Source organism: Rattus norvegicus, chromosome 1, assembly GCF_036323735.1.
Source record: "Rattus norvegicus strain BN/NHsdMcwi chromosome 1, GRCr8, whole genome shotgun sequence".
Taxonomy (NCBI): domain Eukaryota; kingdom Metazoa; phylum Chordata; class Mammalia; order Rodentia; family Muridae; genus Rattus; species Rattus norvegicus.
In genome coordinates, this window is record NC_086019.1 from 189,683,613 (window position 1) to 189,695,942 (window position 12,330).

Here is a 12,330-nt window from a genome sequence, read left to right on the forward strand (position 1 = left end):
TCCTGCTCTGCTCTCATCAACACCCACTCCTTTCTGAGAACTGAGTTTTTATCTACTTTTCAATGGTTTCTGTTCCCTGGATTTTATTAGGCTTCATTTTCCTCAACAATGTGGTTGCTTTAGGATACTGCATGAGGTCAGTTTTTGAGAAGGAGGTGAGAAAAGCTGCATCACCCAGGGCCCAGTGAAGGGTGAGCGTCAGATGTGTTAGAAACGCGATGAGCTATTTTCCTTAGCTGGAAAACTTCAGCATTCAGTATGTAGAGGACTTTGCTCTTGAACTGGTCACTTTCTTCAGAACAGGAGTCTCCAGGCCCAGGCCTTTTAATTCTGGTTGTCAGTGTTCTAGAGGCTGGACAGTTCTAAGAGCTGACGTTTCCTTTTAGAGAGGTATCAGATGCGGTGGAGTGGAGCTCAGTGGTACAGGGCATGCCTAGCTCAGAGAGGCCCCATGTCCAAGGCTCTAGTCCCTCTGCTGTTCCAGAGGCTATGGCTGGAGATCCTGAAGCTTGCCTAAACCAGCACAGATAAGAACTTCCAGCCCAAACTCCTTTCCTCTGGTCTTGCCTGCCGCATGTGGCTGTGCTAGAAAAGTCTAGGAAACCATGGAAGAATGTCATCAAATGAAATGGACCAGGAGACAGTCAAAAGAACCAGCAGCTGCTGGGAATCACACCTCAAGATAGCCACACATCCTCCACTGCCAGCACTCCATCTTGTCTCAGGCCTGCTCTCACGCCCACATATCTAGAAACCCTCTAGGTCCCTGACACGTGAGATGTAGGAGGGAAGTGAGGTGTGGTGCTTCTCATGCAGATTGTCAGTTCATCCAGTCTCTGCCCCATCTGTATTTGTCCTTCAAAGGCACTGTGAATCTCTGATTTTCAGTTCAGGTGTCAGCTTCTAGTTACCCACCCCTCACTGGTACTTAGCTTTCCCAGTCTGCTCTCCTGTTACTACCTCACCAAGCATTGCTGAGAGCCGCTGCATGTCTGCTGCCGGGTTCTTGCCTTACCCTGCTATGTCTCTATCATCATTTCAGGAGCATTTGAGCAGAGAAAAACATTTATCTTTCACCATCCTGATCTTCTGAAAGCTCCAACTTTCAGATTTTACAAAGATTTGGTCAAGCCAGAGACATAGGGTGAAGCTGCTAAGCTATTATAACCTACCTGTCATTGTGTAAGTTTCTTTTTGTAAATTTTTATGTGTTGGGTATTTTGTCTGCATGTGTATCTATGGATGCAGTGATCTCAGAGGCATTAGATTCCCTTGGAATGAGGCTACAATGGTTGTGAGCCCCAATAGGGGGTGCAGGAATTGAACCTGGGTCTATCTGGAGGAGAACTTGGTGCTCTTATGCACTAAGCCATCTCTCCAGCTTCTTTACAGTCTATACCTGTTGAATATCGACTGTCCAAAACTTTGTGTGCAAGGGGTGCTAATGTGTTTGCAGGTGTTCTTGCACAGAAGTCAGAAGTCTTTATTAAACCTATGTCAATTGCATTCGATGTTAAAGTATCTTTTATTCACCTGATTTAACTGTTTCTCCAGAGTCTGCTAACCTAGACCTAGTTTTGGAAGCTTCTAGCCTCCTTACAATCTTATCTAGGTCTAGAATGTTTTCATCCTCTGAGACTTGGGGTTGAAGAAGCTCACCCTTTCTTGTTCTTTCTGAACTCTGGCTGGCTGGTTCAATTCAGCTGTTCTAACTCAAAGGCTTTCCAAACTGACTGATTCAATCTGGCTTCTTTCTCTTGGCCTCTCCTGAATTGCCCTGCTTGGCTCTAACTTTGGAACTCTGTCCTAATCTGACTTTTTCTCACTCTCTGGCTCCTTTTGCCTTCACCTTTGTCTAGCTTTTCTCTCTCTGCAACCTCTTTGTTACTGTCCCAGTAAAACTGCCTCCCCCCACCCCCACTGTTCTCATAAGTAGCCTTTTTTCTCATGAGTTAAGCAGATTCTATTCTGTCAAATCTTCCTCTGACTTATCACTTTGTTTGTCACTCAATTAGACATCCCCTTCAAACTATGGCTGTTTCCTTCTCTACAAACTAACTTTACTTTCATTGTTTGGGATTAAAGGTGTGTACTAAGGGTGTGTCTACATTATAGCCAGAGTAGCCATGTTGCTGGATTAAAATTCCTCTACATCTCTACCTTCATTTTTTGAAACTGGGTCTCTCACTGAACCTGGAGCTCAACAATTAAGCTAAGCTAGCAGGGCAGCAAGCCTCAGGGATGCGTTTATCCTCATCTCACCATCCTATGCCCCCTAGCACTAGGACGACAGGCGCACTCCAGCATACTCAGCTATTTACCTGGGTTCTGGGGGACCTCAACTCAGACCTCATGCTTGTTCACCACTTTGCCCACTGAGCCATCTCCCAACTCTATTAGCATCTTTGAGCTTTCTTACAAGTCAGATGTTGATGCTAAGCTCAATCTTGTAGGGCTACAGAAGGATATGAGATGCAGAGCAGACATGTGTACTGCACACACAGCAGCAGTATCATAGTTAGAAAGAAGTTGAAAACCTTTCTCAATGACCTTTGTTGTGACAGTGTAATGGCTTCTCCTACATTTGTGGCAATAGCACAGCACAGTGACAGATAGTACATACTGCTCGATAATCAACTATTATGTTACTGGTTTACACAGTACCATGATAATTTTAGAACATATTCTTCCTTCTTGAAGAAAATGTTTATTATTATAAGCAGTATGCTTGTATAACCAGCCAATCATGTACACTTTGTGATATCTCTTGATATCACAAGAAGCCACACTGAGTGTCTGACCCTCGCTATCTATGTGTGAGTGCATGCTGTGCTGCTCATCCCTGGAACCCATTGTTACTGTTGTGTGACATAACTGTATTTCAAACAGGGCTTGGTAAACAGCTCAGTGGTAGGGCCCTTGCCCCAGAAAGCACAACACTCTAGGTTCAATCCCCAGTACCAAAAAAGGAATGACTGAAGGCATAAAGAAGGGATTGGTGCAAGAGAGAAGGCTGCTGGGGGACATCCCTGCAGAGGTGCTCACTAGAATGCAGAGCACAGTTCTCGGATCCTTTTTGGATGGAAGGCACTGAGCAGTAAGGAACTGGAGAGAGTAATCTTCACACTCCAAGGCAGAATGTGACCAGAGAAAATGACAACAGGGAGAGCCAGTTGGCCACAAGGCTCTGCTCTTACCTTTCTTGGTCTTACAGGGACCACACTCAGGGTGAATCTCCTGCAAGGGAAGGGACACCACTTTGGCCAGCCCAGCATTCAGCATGTACTGGTACAGACGCTTGAACGTCCTTTCACACAGTCCCTGTAAAACACAAGCCCACAGGGACTGCTAAGTGAAGGCACTGGGGAATCCCAGCAATGCAGAAACACCAGTGGTCAGGATGACAATTACCAACTGACAATAGCTGAAGAAATGCATAGGTACTAACGAGACTGCCAAGCTGCACTCGGGGAGCGGAACAGAAACCGCCCTGCTGTGAATACAAGAGGGAAAGGGATGTGTTTCAGAGACCCACGAATGGGAGACAGAGTAGGGTGAGAAGGGTGGAGACAGAGCTAAGAGGAGACTGTCCACAAGACTTTCCCATACTGCTTTTAAAATCCAAGTCTGTGGGCTAGAGAGATGCCTCAGTGGCTAATAGCACTGACAGCTCTTTCAGAGGTCCTAAGTTCAATTCCCAGCAACCAAATGGTGGCTCACAACCATCTGTAATGGGGATCTGATGCCCTCTTCTGGTGTGTCTGAAGACAGCTACATACATGAAATAAATAAATCTTTAAATAAAAAAATCCAAGTGTGTGCTTGGATCATTAACAAAGTCCTCTCAAAGGCAGTGGAGAGAAAAAAATTAAAGTTACCTAAGGAACCAGAGATGGTTCAGTAAGTAAAGGCACTTGCCATCAAGCCAGAAGACCTGAGCTCCATCTCAGGACCAACATAATAAATGAGAGAACCAGCTCCAGCAAGTTGTCATTTGACACAGCTTTTCAGGCACCAACCAGGAAGAAGTGATCAAACATCTCTGTAGCTAGCAGGGCATGTGGTCCTCAGGGTGCTGTAAGTCTACATTCCCTGGCAGACCCTTGACTAGCATAGGTGAAGCTCAGCTGCTGTCTGCTGTCTGTCACATGTATGTCGCTCTTCTCTGATGTTGTTGACAACATTTTAAAATCTATACTGCACAAAGTGTCCTGCCCCCAGCCAATCTGCTACTAGCTTTGTTGCCACCTGGCTGTATAGCCCATGGCAAGCAAAGAATGAACTAGTGAAGAGAAGGCACTCATCCTTCAGCGCTGCTGAGCCTTGGGGACTGTTTGGCGCACTGGGGCAGAGAGGGCAGATGCCTATGAGCCTCAGCACACACCTGCAGCCCACACCACTCAAAGGAGCCAGCACTTTCACCAGTGGGCTACAGAACATATGGCTGTCCAAGAAATCTAGATGAATCCCATCTGTCTCCTTCAAACACACAGGTTTGTATGCGGTGCCTTTTGTTAATTTAGCTGAGCCTATCAGCTAGAAAGAGCCTTTGGAAATCAATCCATCAAGTCCTACCCCCAAGCATATGGTGTTGAGCACTGAACCATGCAGAATGAGGGAGGACGGTGTGGTCTTACCTTCAGGGAATCTGCACATTCTGTCCAGCAGAGAGGATAGCAGGAGCCCCGACAGGCAGCACCCACTTCAGCTACAGGCTGGTTTAGTTGGCTCTCCTTGGGGTCTACCGCCAGCTGCAGACTAGCCCTCTCCAGAGAACACCCAAAATGCCTTTGTGCTCCATAAGTCTCAGTCTCAGTCCGCAGAGCCCCGCCTCACCCACACTCTGTCCCTGGCTCACAGAACACAGAGCAGCCCAGTATGAGTCCTGGACTCCAGCCTTCTCACCCCAGCCTGCCGTCACATTCCAGCCAGCCTACCTGAGTGTCAGCCACTTGAACTAAAAGCCTGAGTGGCATCTGTCAGTCTTCTTATGTCCCTGCTGGGTTACCACTCACCATGTGTCACTTTCAAAATACATCTCCAATTCAAGGTGCAGTGGTGGCCTGCTGGCCAGGATCTAGCCTCCGTCCTCCTTCTCTTAGTGTCTCATGCCACCACTGTTTCTTCCTTGGTTTCTCCATGCAGCTACTGATACAGGCACTACCCAGAGCTGAAGATTGCAGACTCCAGTCTAAGCCAGGCCATTAAGAACGCCCTCCTCTTCCGTCACCTTCACCCACTACTAGATCCAACCACTGCTGGCTTCTAAGAGCCACAACTCTTCTGTGAACTGCTGTCAGGTGTAAGCGGTCTAGGGCCACATCTCTCACTGTGCGTTCATCCACTAGTCCTGACGACACGGCCCTGTGACAGTCCCACCTGCCATCTTCACCCACGTCTGCCACTTTCGACTTTGATCCAGCTCTGACTGAAAACACTCACTGTGCCACGTGCTCAAAGATACAATGTTCTAGAACAGTGACACCATAGTGCTGACTTCAACAAGACTATTGCTGCCCTTGCCTGACAGAGGTGTACACCAGTGTCCCAATTCCTAGAGAATACACAGGGACAGGGAGCATAAAGGAACAAAGGGGCAGACACTGGCTTTCTTCAGCCTGTAGCAACTTTCCTCATTTTTACTTAAGTCTCCCAAAAGGCTTTTTTCAATCTTCCTTTGACCCCCCCCCCCTTTTTTTTTTTATCAACTGAGACAGAGAAATACATTTCTATCCCAAACAGCAGGATATCTGGGGTAGCAAAGGCACTGATTTAGCCAGTATCTTGGAGGTAACAGGAAGTCGAGGAACTTGATGGGGCTGGTTACTTCCAGTTGGTTGTCATCATGAGCACTGGTGGGGCCAGGCCTGCCTAAACTCTCATACTTAAATTACTATCTGAAATCTCCAGGTGAAAAAACAAAAACACCAGGCCAGTTTACTGCCCTTCTGAGATAGGGATGCAATGGTTCTCAGGACAGGAAGAGGCCCTGCTCTCTTCCTGTACACAATGAAATCACGGACTAGCATGGCACAGGTGACTCCTGATGACTGTCCTGTGATCAGAGACCTTCAGGGAGTAATTACTGCCCAAATTCTGATGTGCAGCTTCCAGCTCCATGGGTTACTCCCGGGTGGTCTCTTCTCCATGTTTAACACTGGCTCTTGGCTAACACTGCACTGAGAGCTATCCCTGGCAGCCAGGCAGCAGGGTCACCATGAGCCTGCATCCTCTCACACTCACTTCCTCACGGCTGCTACTCCTGAGCCTGAGATGGAGCAGCTCAGTAATTGCTTTTTCCTCCCTGTTACTTCAGCATAAAACCACTGGGAGTAAAATTACAAGTTTCATGATGAAAGAAAATCTAAATGTCAAATTTTTTTATCATCCCACAGGAACTCTGGCAGTGAGTCTGAGAGCAAACCCCAGAGGGAATGAAGTCAGTCAAGGGTAAGAATTTCAATGAAAAACAGCATTTTCTCACTGTGAAGAAGAAAGACCAGGGCTGGGGATACAACTCAGTGGTAAAACGCTTAACAGGCATGAGGTTTTAATGTTCAAGTCCATTCTCAGCACTACAAAAATAAAGGAAAAGGCCATTTGCTGGGTCTGGGTCAGGCTGCAAGTCTTCAGTGCACCCCCTTTCCAAGCTCTCTAGGTCATGTGCAGTGTGCAGCGCTCACCCAGCCCCTGCCTCAAGGACTCACCAGCTCCTCCCTCAGCTTGCCCAGAGTCTCGATCTGGTTGCTCCGTGTGCTCAGCATCATAGACAGCTTCTCCATGAGGATGTCGTACTTGCTCCTCCTGCAACAAACACCAGCCTGTCACCTGCTGGAGCCCAGCCCGGAAGACCACCTGATCCTTACAGATGACAAGATCACGGCCAAAAGTTATGGTGAGTGTACATCAGACTCCAGGGCAGACACATCAGTGCAGCGCTCTCTACCCTTCCTCACCTTCCTACAGCACTTTAAAGGTTAGGGGCCTCCCTCTCACGTTCTGCTTGTGTGACCCTTGACCAAGAGTCGGGTTACTTCATCATGAAGGCTTTTCCAAAGTCCAGGTCCAAGACGTGAAGCTTTTGTGTGTCTGCTGCACTCCCTTCACTCCCCCAAGCCCTCTCCTGTTTCTCCTTTTGGCTTCCTGGTGTGACTGACCTGACTCCCACGTCCTTTGCAGCATGAAGCTAGTGTGTCATGGTAAATGTTTCTGAGACAATGGCTCCAAGGAAGCCGATGCCTATGTAGCCTGTGTCTGTAGAAGCGAGTGAGGCAGCTTGGCTTGACTCCTTGTCCGAGAGGAAGAGAAAGCACATGCATGGTGCCCCCAGTGAGGAAAAGAACGAAGAAGAGATGGCTACTGTCCCTGGCTCTGGCACATGGGAAGCACTGCCATGACCACTTTACACAAGAGGAAATAACAGTGTAGAGGTAAGGCACTCTGCCCAGGAACGAGGCAAAGGTAAAAGAGTGATGCTGACCTACCCTGAGTGCTTTCTCCTCCTGCTCAATTAAATGCCTCCCTATGCATTCTCCCCAACCCTTCTGCTATCATCTAGGCTCCTGGTAAATTGCAGGCCTCGGCTTGAGTGGGTCTTTGTTGCTGTTTTGGTTTTTGAGACAGTATCACTCTGTATCCCAAGTTGGCATCAAGTTCCGGATCATCACACCTTAGCCTTCTAAGGACTGGGATCACAGGTACTTGCCACCATGCTATGTCAGTCACAGTTTGGCAATATACTCACCTAACTAATGGATAGTATGAGCCATTAAAATGTAAACTTGTAAATATGATTCTCTCTCCACACAGGCTGGGAGATGGCAGAGTTGGCAGGGTGCTAGAACATGGATTAGGACTTGTGACATTCTGATAGTGTACGGGTGTAACAGAAAAGCAGAATTACAGGATGCCTGACAGGAGCACAGACATGAATTTTATTGGATGCCCAGTCACTAGTCTGCACCTGAGCATTCACCCCGTGTCAAGGCACATGTATTGCAGTGAGTGTGGAAAACTGAAGTTACACTTACTCCAGGGTGCACACTTGCCTCTCTCTTTGAGGGTGCATCTAGCTAAGGAGGGAAAGGACGGGATTCTGAAAAATCAGCTGGAGGACAATCAGTTATGGTCCACGGATGTGTCTTTTTACCTGTTTTCCAAATGCCTCTTGGTACTGCCCATCTCTACCAGAGTCCTGGTGATCAGACCTAAGTGAAGCTCAAGCAACCCAGGGCTGCTTTTCTAGGTCTGGTACCTGCGTGGCTATTAACCATCCTGGCTTTTGCTTTCCTATAAAGACGAGTATGGGAGACTAGGCCAGCGGCACAGCCCTCTCCCCTGTGCCCTTTCCAGGTGAGTTACTCACTCCAACTCTAAAGATAAGTGAGGAAAAACATCCCAGATTCTCAGGTCTTTAGAAGGGAATGTGTGTGGTGGTTTGAATAGGTGACCCTTATAGACTGAAATGTTAGGGATGGCAATAGAAGATATGGCCTTGTTGAAACAGATGTGGCCTGGTTGGAGGAGGTTTGTCATGGTGGAGGTGGCTTTCAGGTCTTATATATGCTCAAGTCTGGCCAATAAGGCATAGTCTCCTGCTGCTGCCCGAAGATTAAGATATACTACTCTTGGCTCAAATTAGGTTTACTTCAAAATTTTCCCCACTCTTCAACAAAATGTTAATAATTCCTATTGTTGGATAGTATTTTTCCTTCCTTTCTGTATAATTGCTAGGCTTTCTAAATGAGTAGAATATACTTTCATCAGAAACAAATATAAAACATCTTTAAGAAAAGCTTTAGCTTTTTTGGCTTTTAAGAATCTTAAAAACACAGGTAGTTACAACATAAAAGTAATTAAATATTTTCTACCAGCCGCACCTGTCTACATGAAACCGGTTAAGGAGGAGGAGGATGGAGTGTTGCTGGGCTCCAGTAGGCAGTCGGATCACGTGTGACTGCATTGTAATGAGCCCATTCTTGTTCAAAATTTTCCTGTGATAATGAAGCTTCCCAGCGTCGACCCTGCAGGAGAAGAGAGTGAGTGGTTAGTCCACTTTTTTTACTGGTGGCTTTAGCCTTACAATGTAGTTTCTCACTTGCACATGAATACAGGACATACACACTGCTTAGCATGCTAGCTTAAGAGAAAATCACGAGAGGCGATGGCCTGGAACAAAAAGCCTTGCCTTGGGGAAGACACAGCAGCAGGCCCTTGCATTTAGAGTGCAGTACAATGGCTGTGTACATTAAAGTGGAGATACTAGCTTAGCTCTTACTTGAAAGCGGTGGTGTGAAGGTCTCGTTGCAGCTCCCCTTGCCATCTCGATCGACCTAACCGCTCCAAAATGCAGTAGGAGAAATCAGGAAGCTTCAGATCAGGATCCCCCTCTAGGCCTATCAAGGCCCGGTATCGCATGTCCTGGGAAGCCACAATGATGAGCTTCTTACCCCACCTGCAAGTCACAATTGCATGTAGCATCAGTGCAACTGTAAGGAAACCAAAGCACAAGAAACCAGGGCCTTTTGTCATTTCTGCTCCTTCTGAGACATTCATAGAACCCCAGTTCTGCTCCGAAAGTTCAGAGTCAGAACTGCTGTGATCTGACAGATAAGGCCTGGCTCTATACTAAGGTACATTCATACTCCTTACCATCATAGAACTGATTGACTATGTACATCTTTCAGTAATCTACCTTCTATCTTGGACGACAGCTCCAAGGTTATTGCTTGGCTGTGGCTCTCATGGATCTTTAGATAATTCCTGATCTCAGAGTCAGATCACAGTTCAGCTGTCAATTCCTTAGACCTTCCAGAAGATGCTAATCCCACCCAAACCATGCCCAGATTCTCATAGTACTTAGTACTCTTGGCAACTGCCTTTGTAACACTGTCTCCTTCATTCAGTACTGTCACTGGAGGCAGGTTGTGACCTTGTTCACCTGGTATGAGCACAGCAGAGACACAAACTAGGGTAGAAGTTAGTATCAGGAATGGGGCATTGCTGTGATGGATATGACCATGAGGCTGCTATGCCTTGGACTGTTTTGGGGAAAGAGGTGGAGGATTTTGGAGCTGTGGACAGAAGAGCCATTGAGTGCTCTGAGTTCAATGAGCTGCTGTGAGAACCTAGAAGACAATGCTAATAGCAGTCCAGCCAATGGAGGCCTCGCTTGTGAACTTTAATAGGGAAGTCAAGACTATTAATGTTCATATGATACTCTGGATTGGGAGACTGTGGAAGTAAAGCCTTTGGTTTACCAAGACAACAGATGCTGGTTAACTGGTGCTGAGAATAAGCTATGATTTTAAGAGATCAAAATCACACAGGCAAAATCTTTTGGAGAGTTCTTTTCAGAGCAAACACATAGAAGAAGCAGCCCAGAGAGGGTGGCTAAGTCAGTATCCCAAGCTGGAAGCTGACTTCAGTGTCTAGGAGTCTCCCACAGGGTACTGGTTTAGAAGGCATGAAGGGGTCATGGAGAGCAGGTGAGGCTTTGCACTGTGTGGCAGTGTTAGTCTCCTTAAAAAGAGGCCCAGGGAGGCCGCTGGTGAAGTTGTAGCCTCAGCTTCACTAGAATGCCAACCACTTGGAGGTCATAGACCTAAGCTGGCACCACATGACACACTCAGTCTCTGAGAAGGAAGGGAACACTGGTGAAGGTGCAGTCTCAAGTAGAGCACTTTAGGGGCCGGGGAACAACTCGGTGCTTAAAAGCTCCTGCTGCTCTCACAGAAGGCACCCACCTGTACTCTGTAACTCCAGGGCGCTTCTGGTCTCCACTAACACCAGCTTTTATATATATATATTGTGTGTGTGTGTGTGTGTGTGTGTGTTTGTGTGTACCTACACACTGATTCTCTTTGCTGGGGTGTCTGGGTCCACAGTGTGTGTGATGTTTAATTTTTAATTTCAAGTGTCAATCTGACAGGGTTAATTAGTAACAAGAACATTATTGAAGCACACCTATAAGTGTGTCTGTGAGAGCTTTTCTAGGGGATTACTAAGTGGAGAAGACTTGCCCTGAACAATGTGGGCTGTACTATCCCCCAGGCATCCTGAACGAAAGGAAACAAGGAGAAAGCCAGATGAGCACCAGCATCCGTCTCACTTGTCAAGATGCACACAGCCTCAGCCTCCTGCGATGCACTCCTAACTGTACCCTCTCAAACCATAAGCCAAAGTAAATCTCTCCTAAGTTGTTTTCTGCCAGGTCCTCTATCACAACAGTGAAAAAGGCAGATAACACACCGTGTATCCCCACACTATGGCTAAACCTCACTGCTGCCTTGCTTACAACTAACTGTGTACTGGGCTGCTTTGTTCACACTCTGGCCTAGCCTCAGGAAGACCCTCACTCACTGCTTGGCTCTAAATGACTGAGCTGGAAGATGCATGATCTCTTCCAGATCAAAGTGACACCAAAGATTTACAGAAGCATGGCTTCTCATCACTCTCCTCTGAAGCCACTGTGGCTCCTTTCTGTTCTGCTGTTTCCTAACATCTGACCCTGAGTTCTCAGCAACCCAAATACTTTCTGCTTAGTCACAGATTTCTGTGCTCCTGCACCTACCAGATAATTTTGTTTCTCCAAGCAAACAACAGGCAAGAGGTAGTCTTTGTAACATGTGTGGTATAGTATAGCATGTGTCAAGTCTATAGTCCATCCTTAAAGACTTAGACCTAAGCCTTTTTCCGCTCAAAACAAACCACAAGAGGCCAACTGGGAAAGTGACTGCAAACACAGGGACAAGCTTGCTAATCTTATTCCCCCTCCTTCCTCGTGTCAATCCCACCCTGCACTGTCATCAGGCCAGCAGTTCTGTTAAGAATCAACTGCCACATCACCCTGGAGGCTCCCAATTTCATCTGCATTCAGGCTGTCCAGCCGCTGGTTCCATGACTCCTGCTACTGTACATCTGTGGACTGTGACCATCATTTTGGTGATCAGATACTGAGCAGAGTATAAGGTGCCAGGACAAATAAGTAAAAAATAATAATCTACCTTTAAAAAGTTTACAAGGGAGAAAATGAACAACCACATCAGGGGGCTCTAACTCCAGACAGAATAGCTCTGGGCACAACACTTTAGCAAAAGCACTTGTGTGGTCAGCAGTGGGAGCACACCGTAGTCTCAGAAACCTCTGGAGCTAGCAGGGAGGTGGGTGGGAGGGAGAAGGGCAAGAAAGCAGGCCCTGCCCACTGGAGGACCAGCGGTGGCATGGCTGGAGTGTGGTACATGTCAGCAACCAGATAGCTAAGAGAAGCTCACAAGGTCAGCATGGTGGAAACTCCCAATTTGATGCCTCAACTTCTAACCCAAGTAGGAT

General features: G+C 47.0%; 1 protein-coding gene across 1 annotated transcript in view; it reads right to left on the minus strand.

The window, feature by feature from the left end:
* The window catches only part of Gtf3c1 (general transcription factor IIIC subunit 1), a 66,204-nt gene that overhangs the window by 48,968 nt on the left and 4,906 nt on the right, over window positions 1-12,330 (minus strand). The window contains exons 3-6 of the mRNA NM_133541.2: window positions 9,278-9,454; window positions 8,880-9,023; window positions 6,708-6,804; window positions 3,198-3,321 (exon numbers count right to left, since the gene is read on the minus strand). Coding sequence (NP_598225.2) covers window positions 3,198-3,321; window positions 6,708-6,804; window positions 8,880-9,023; window positions 9,278-9,454 — 542 coding nt within the window. The remainder of the gene's footprint in view (window positions 1-3,197; window positions 3,322-6,707; window positions 6,805-8,879; window positions 9,024-9,277; window positions 9,455-12,330) is intronic.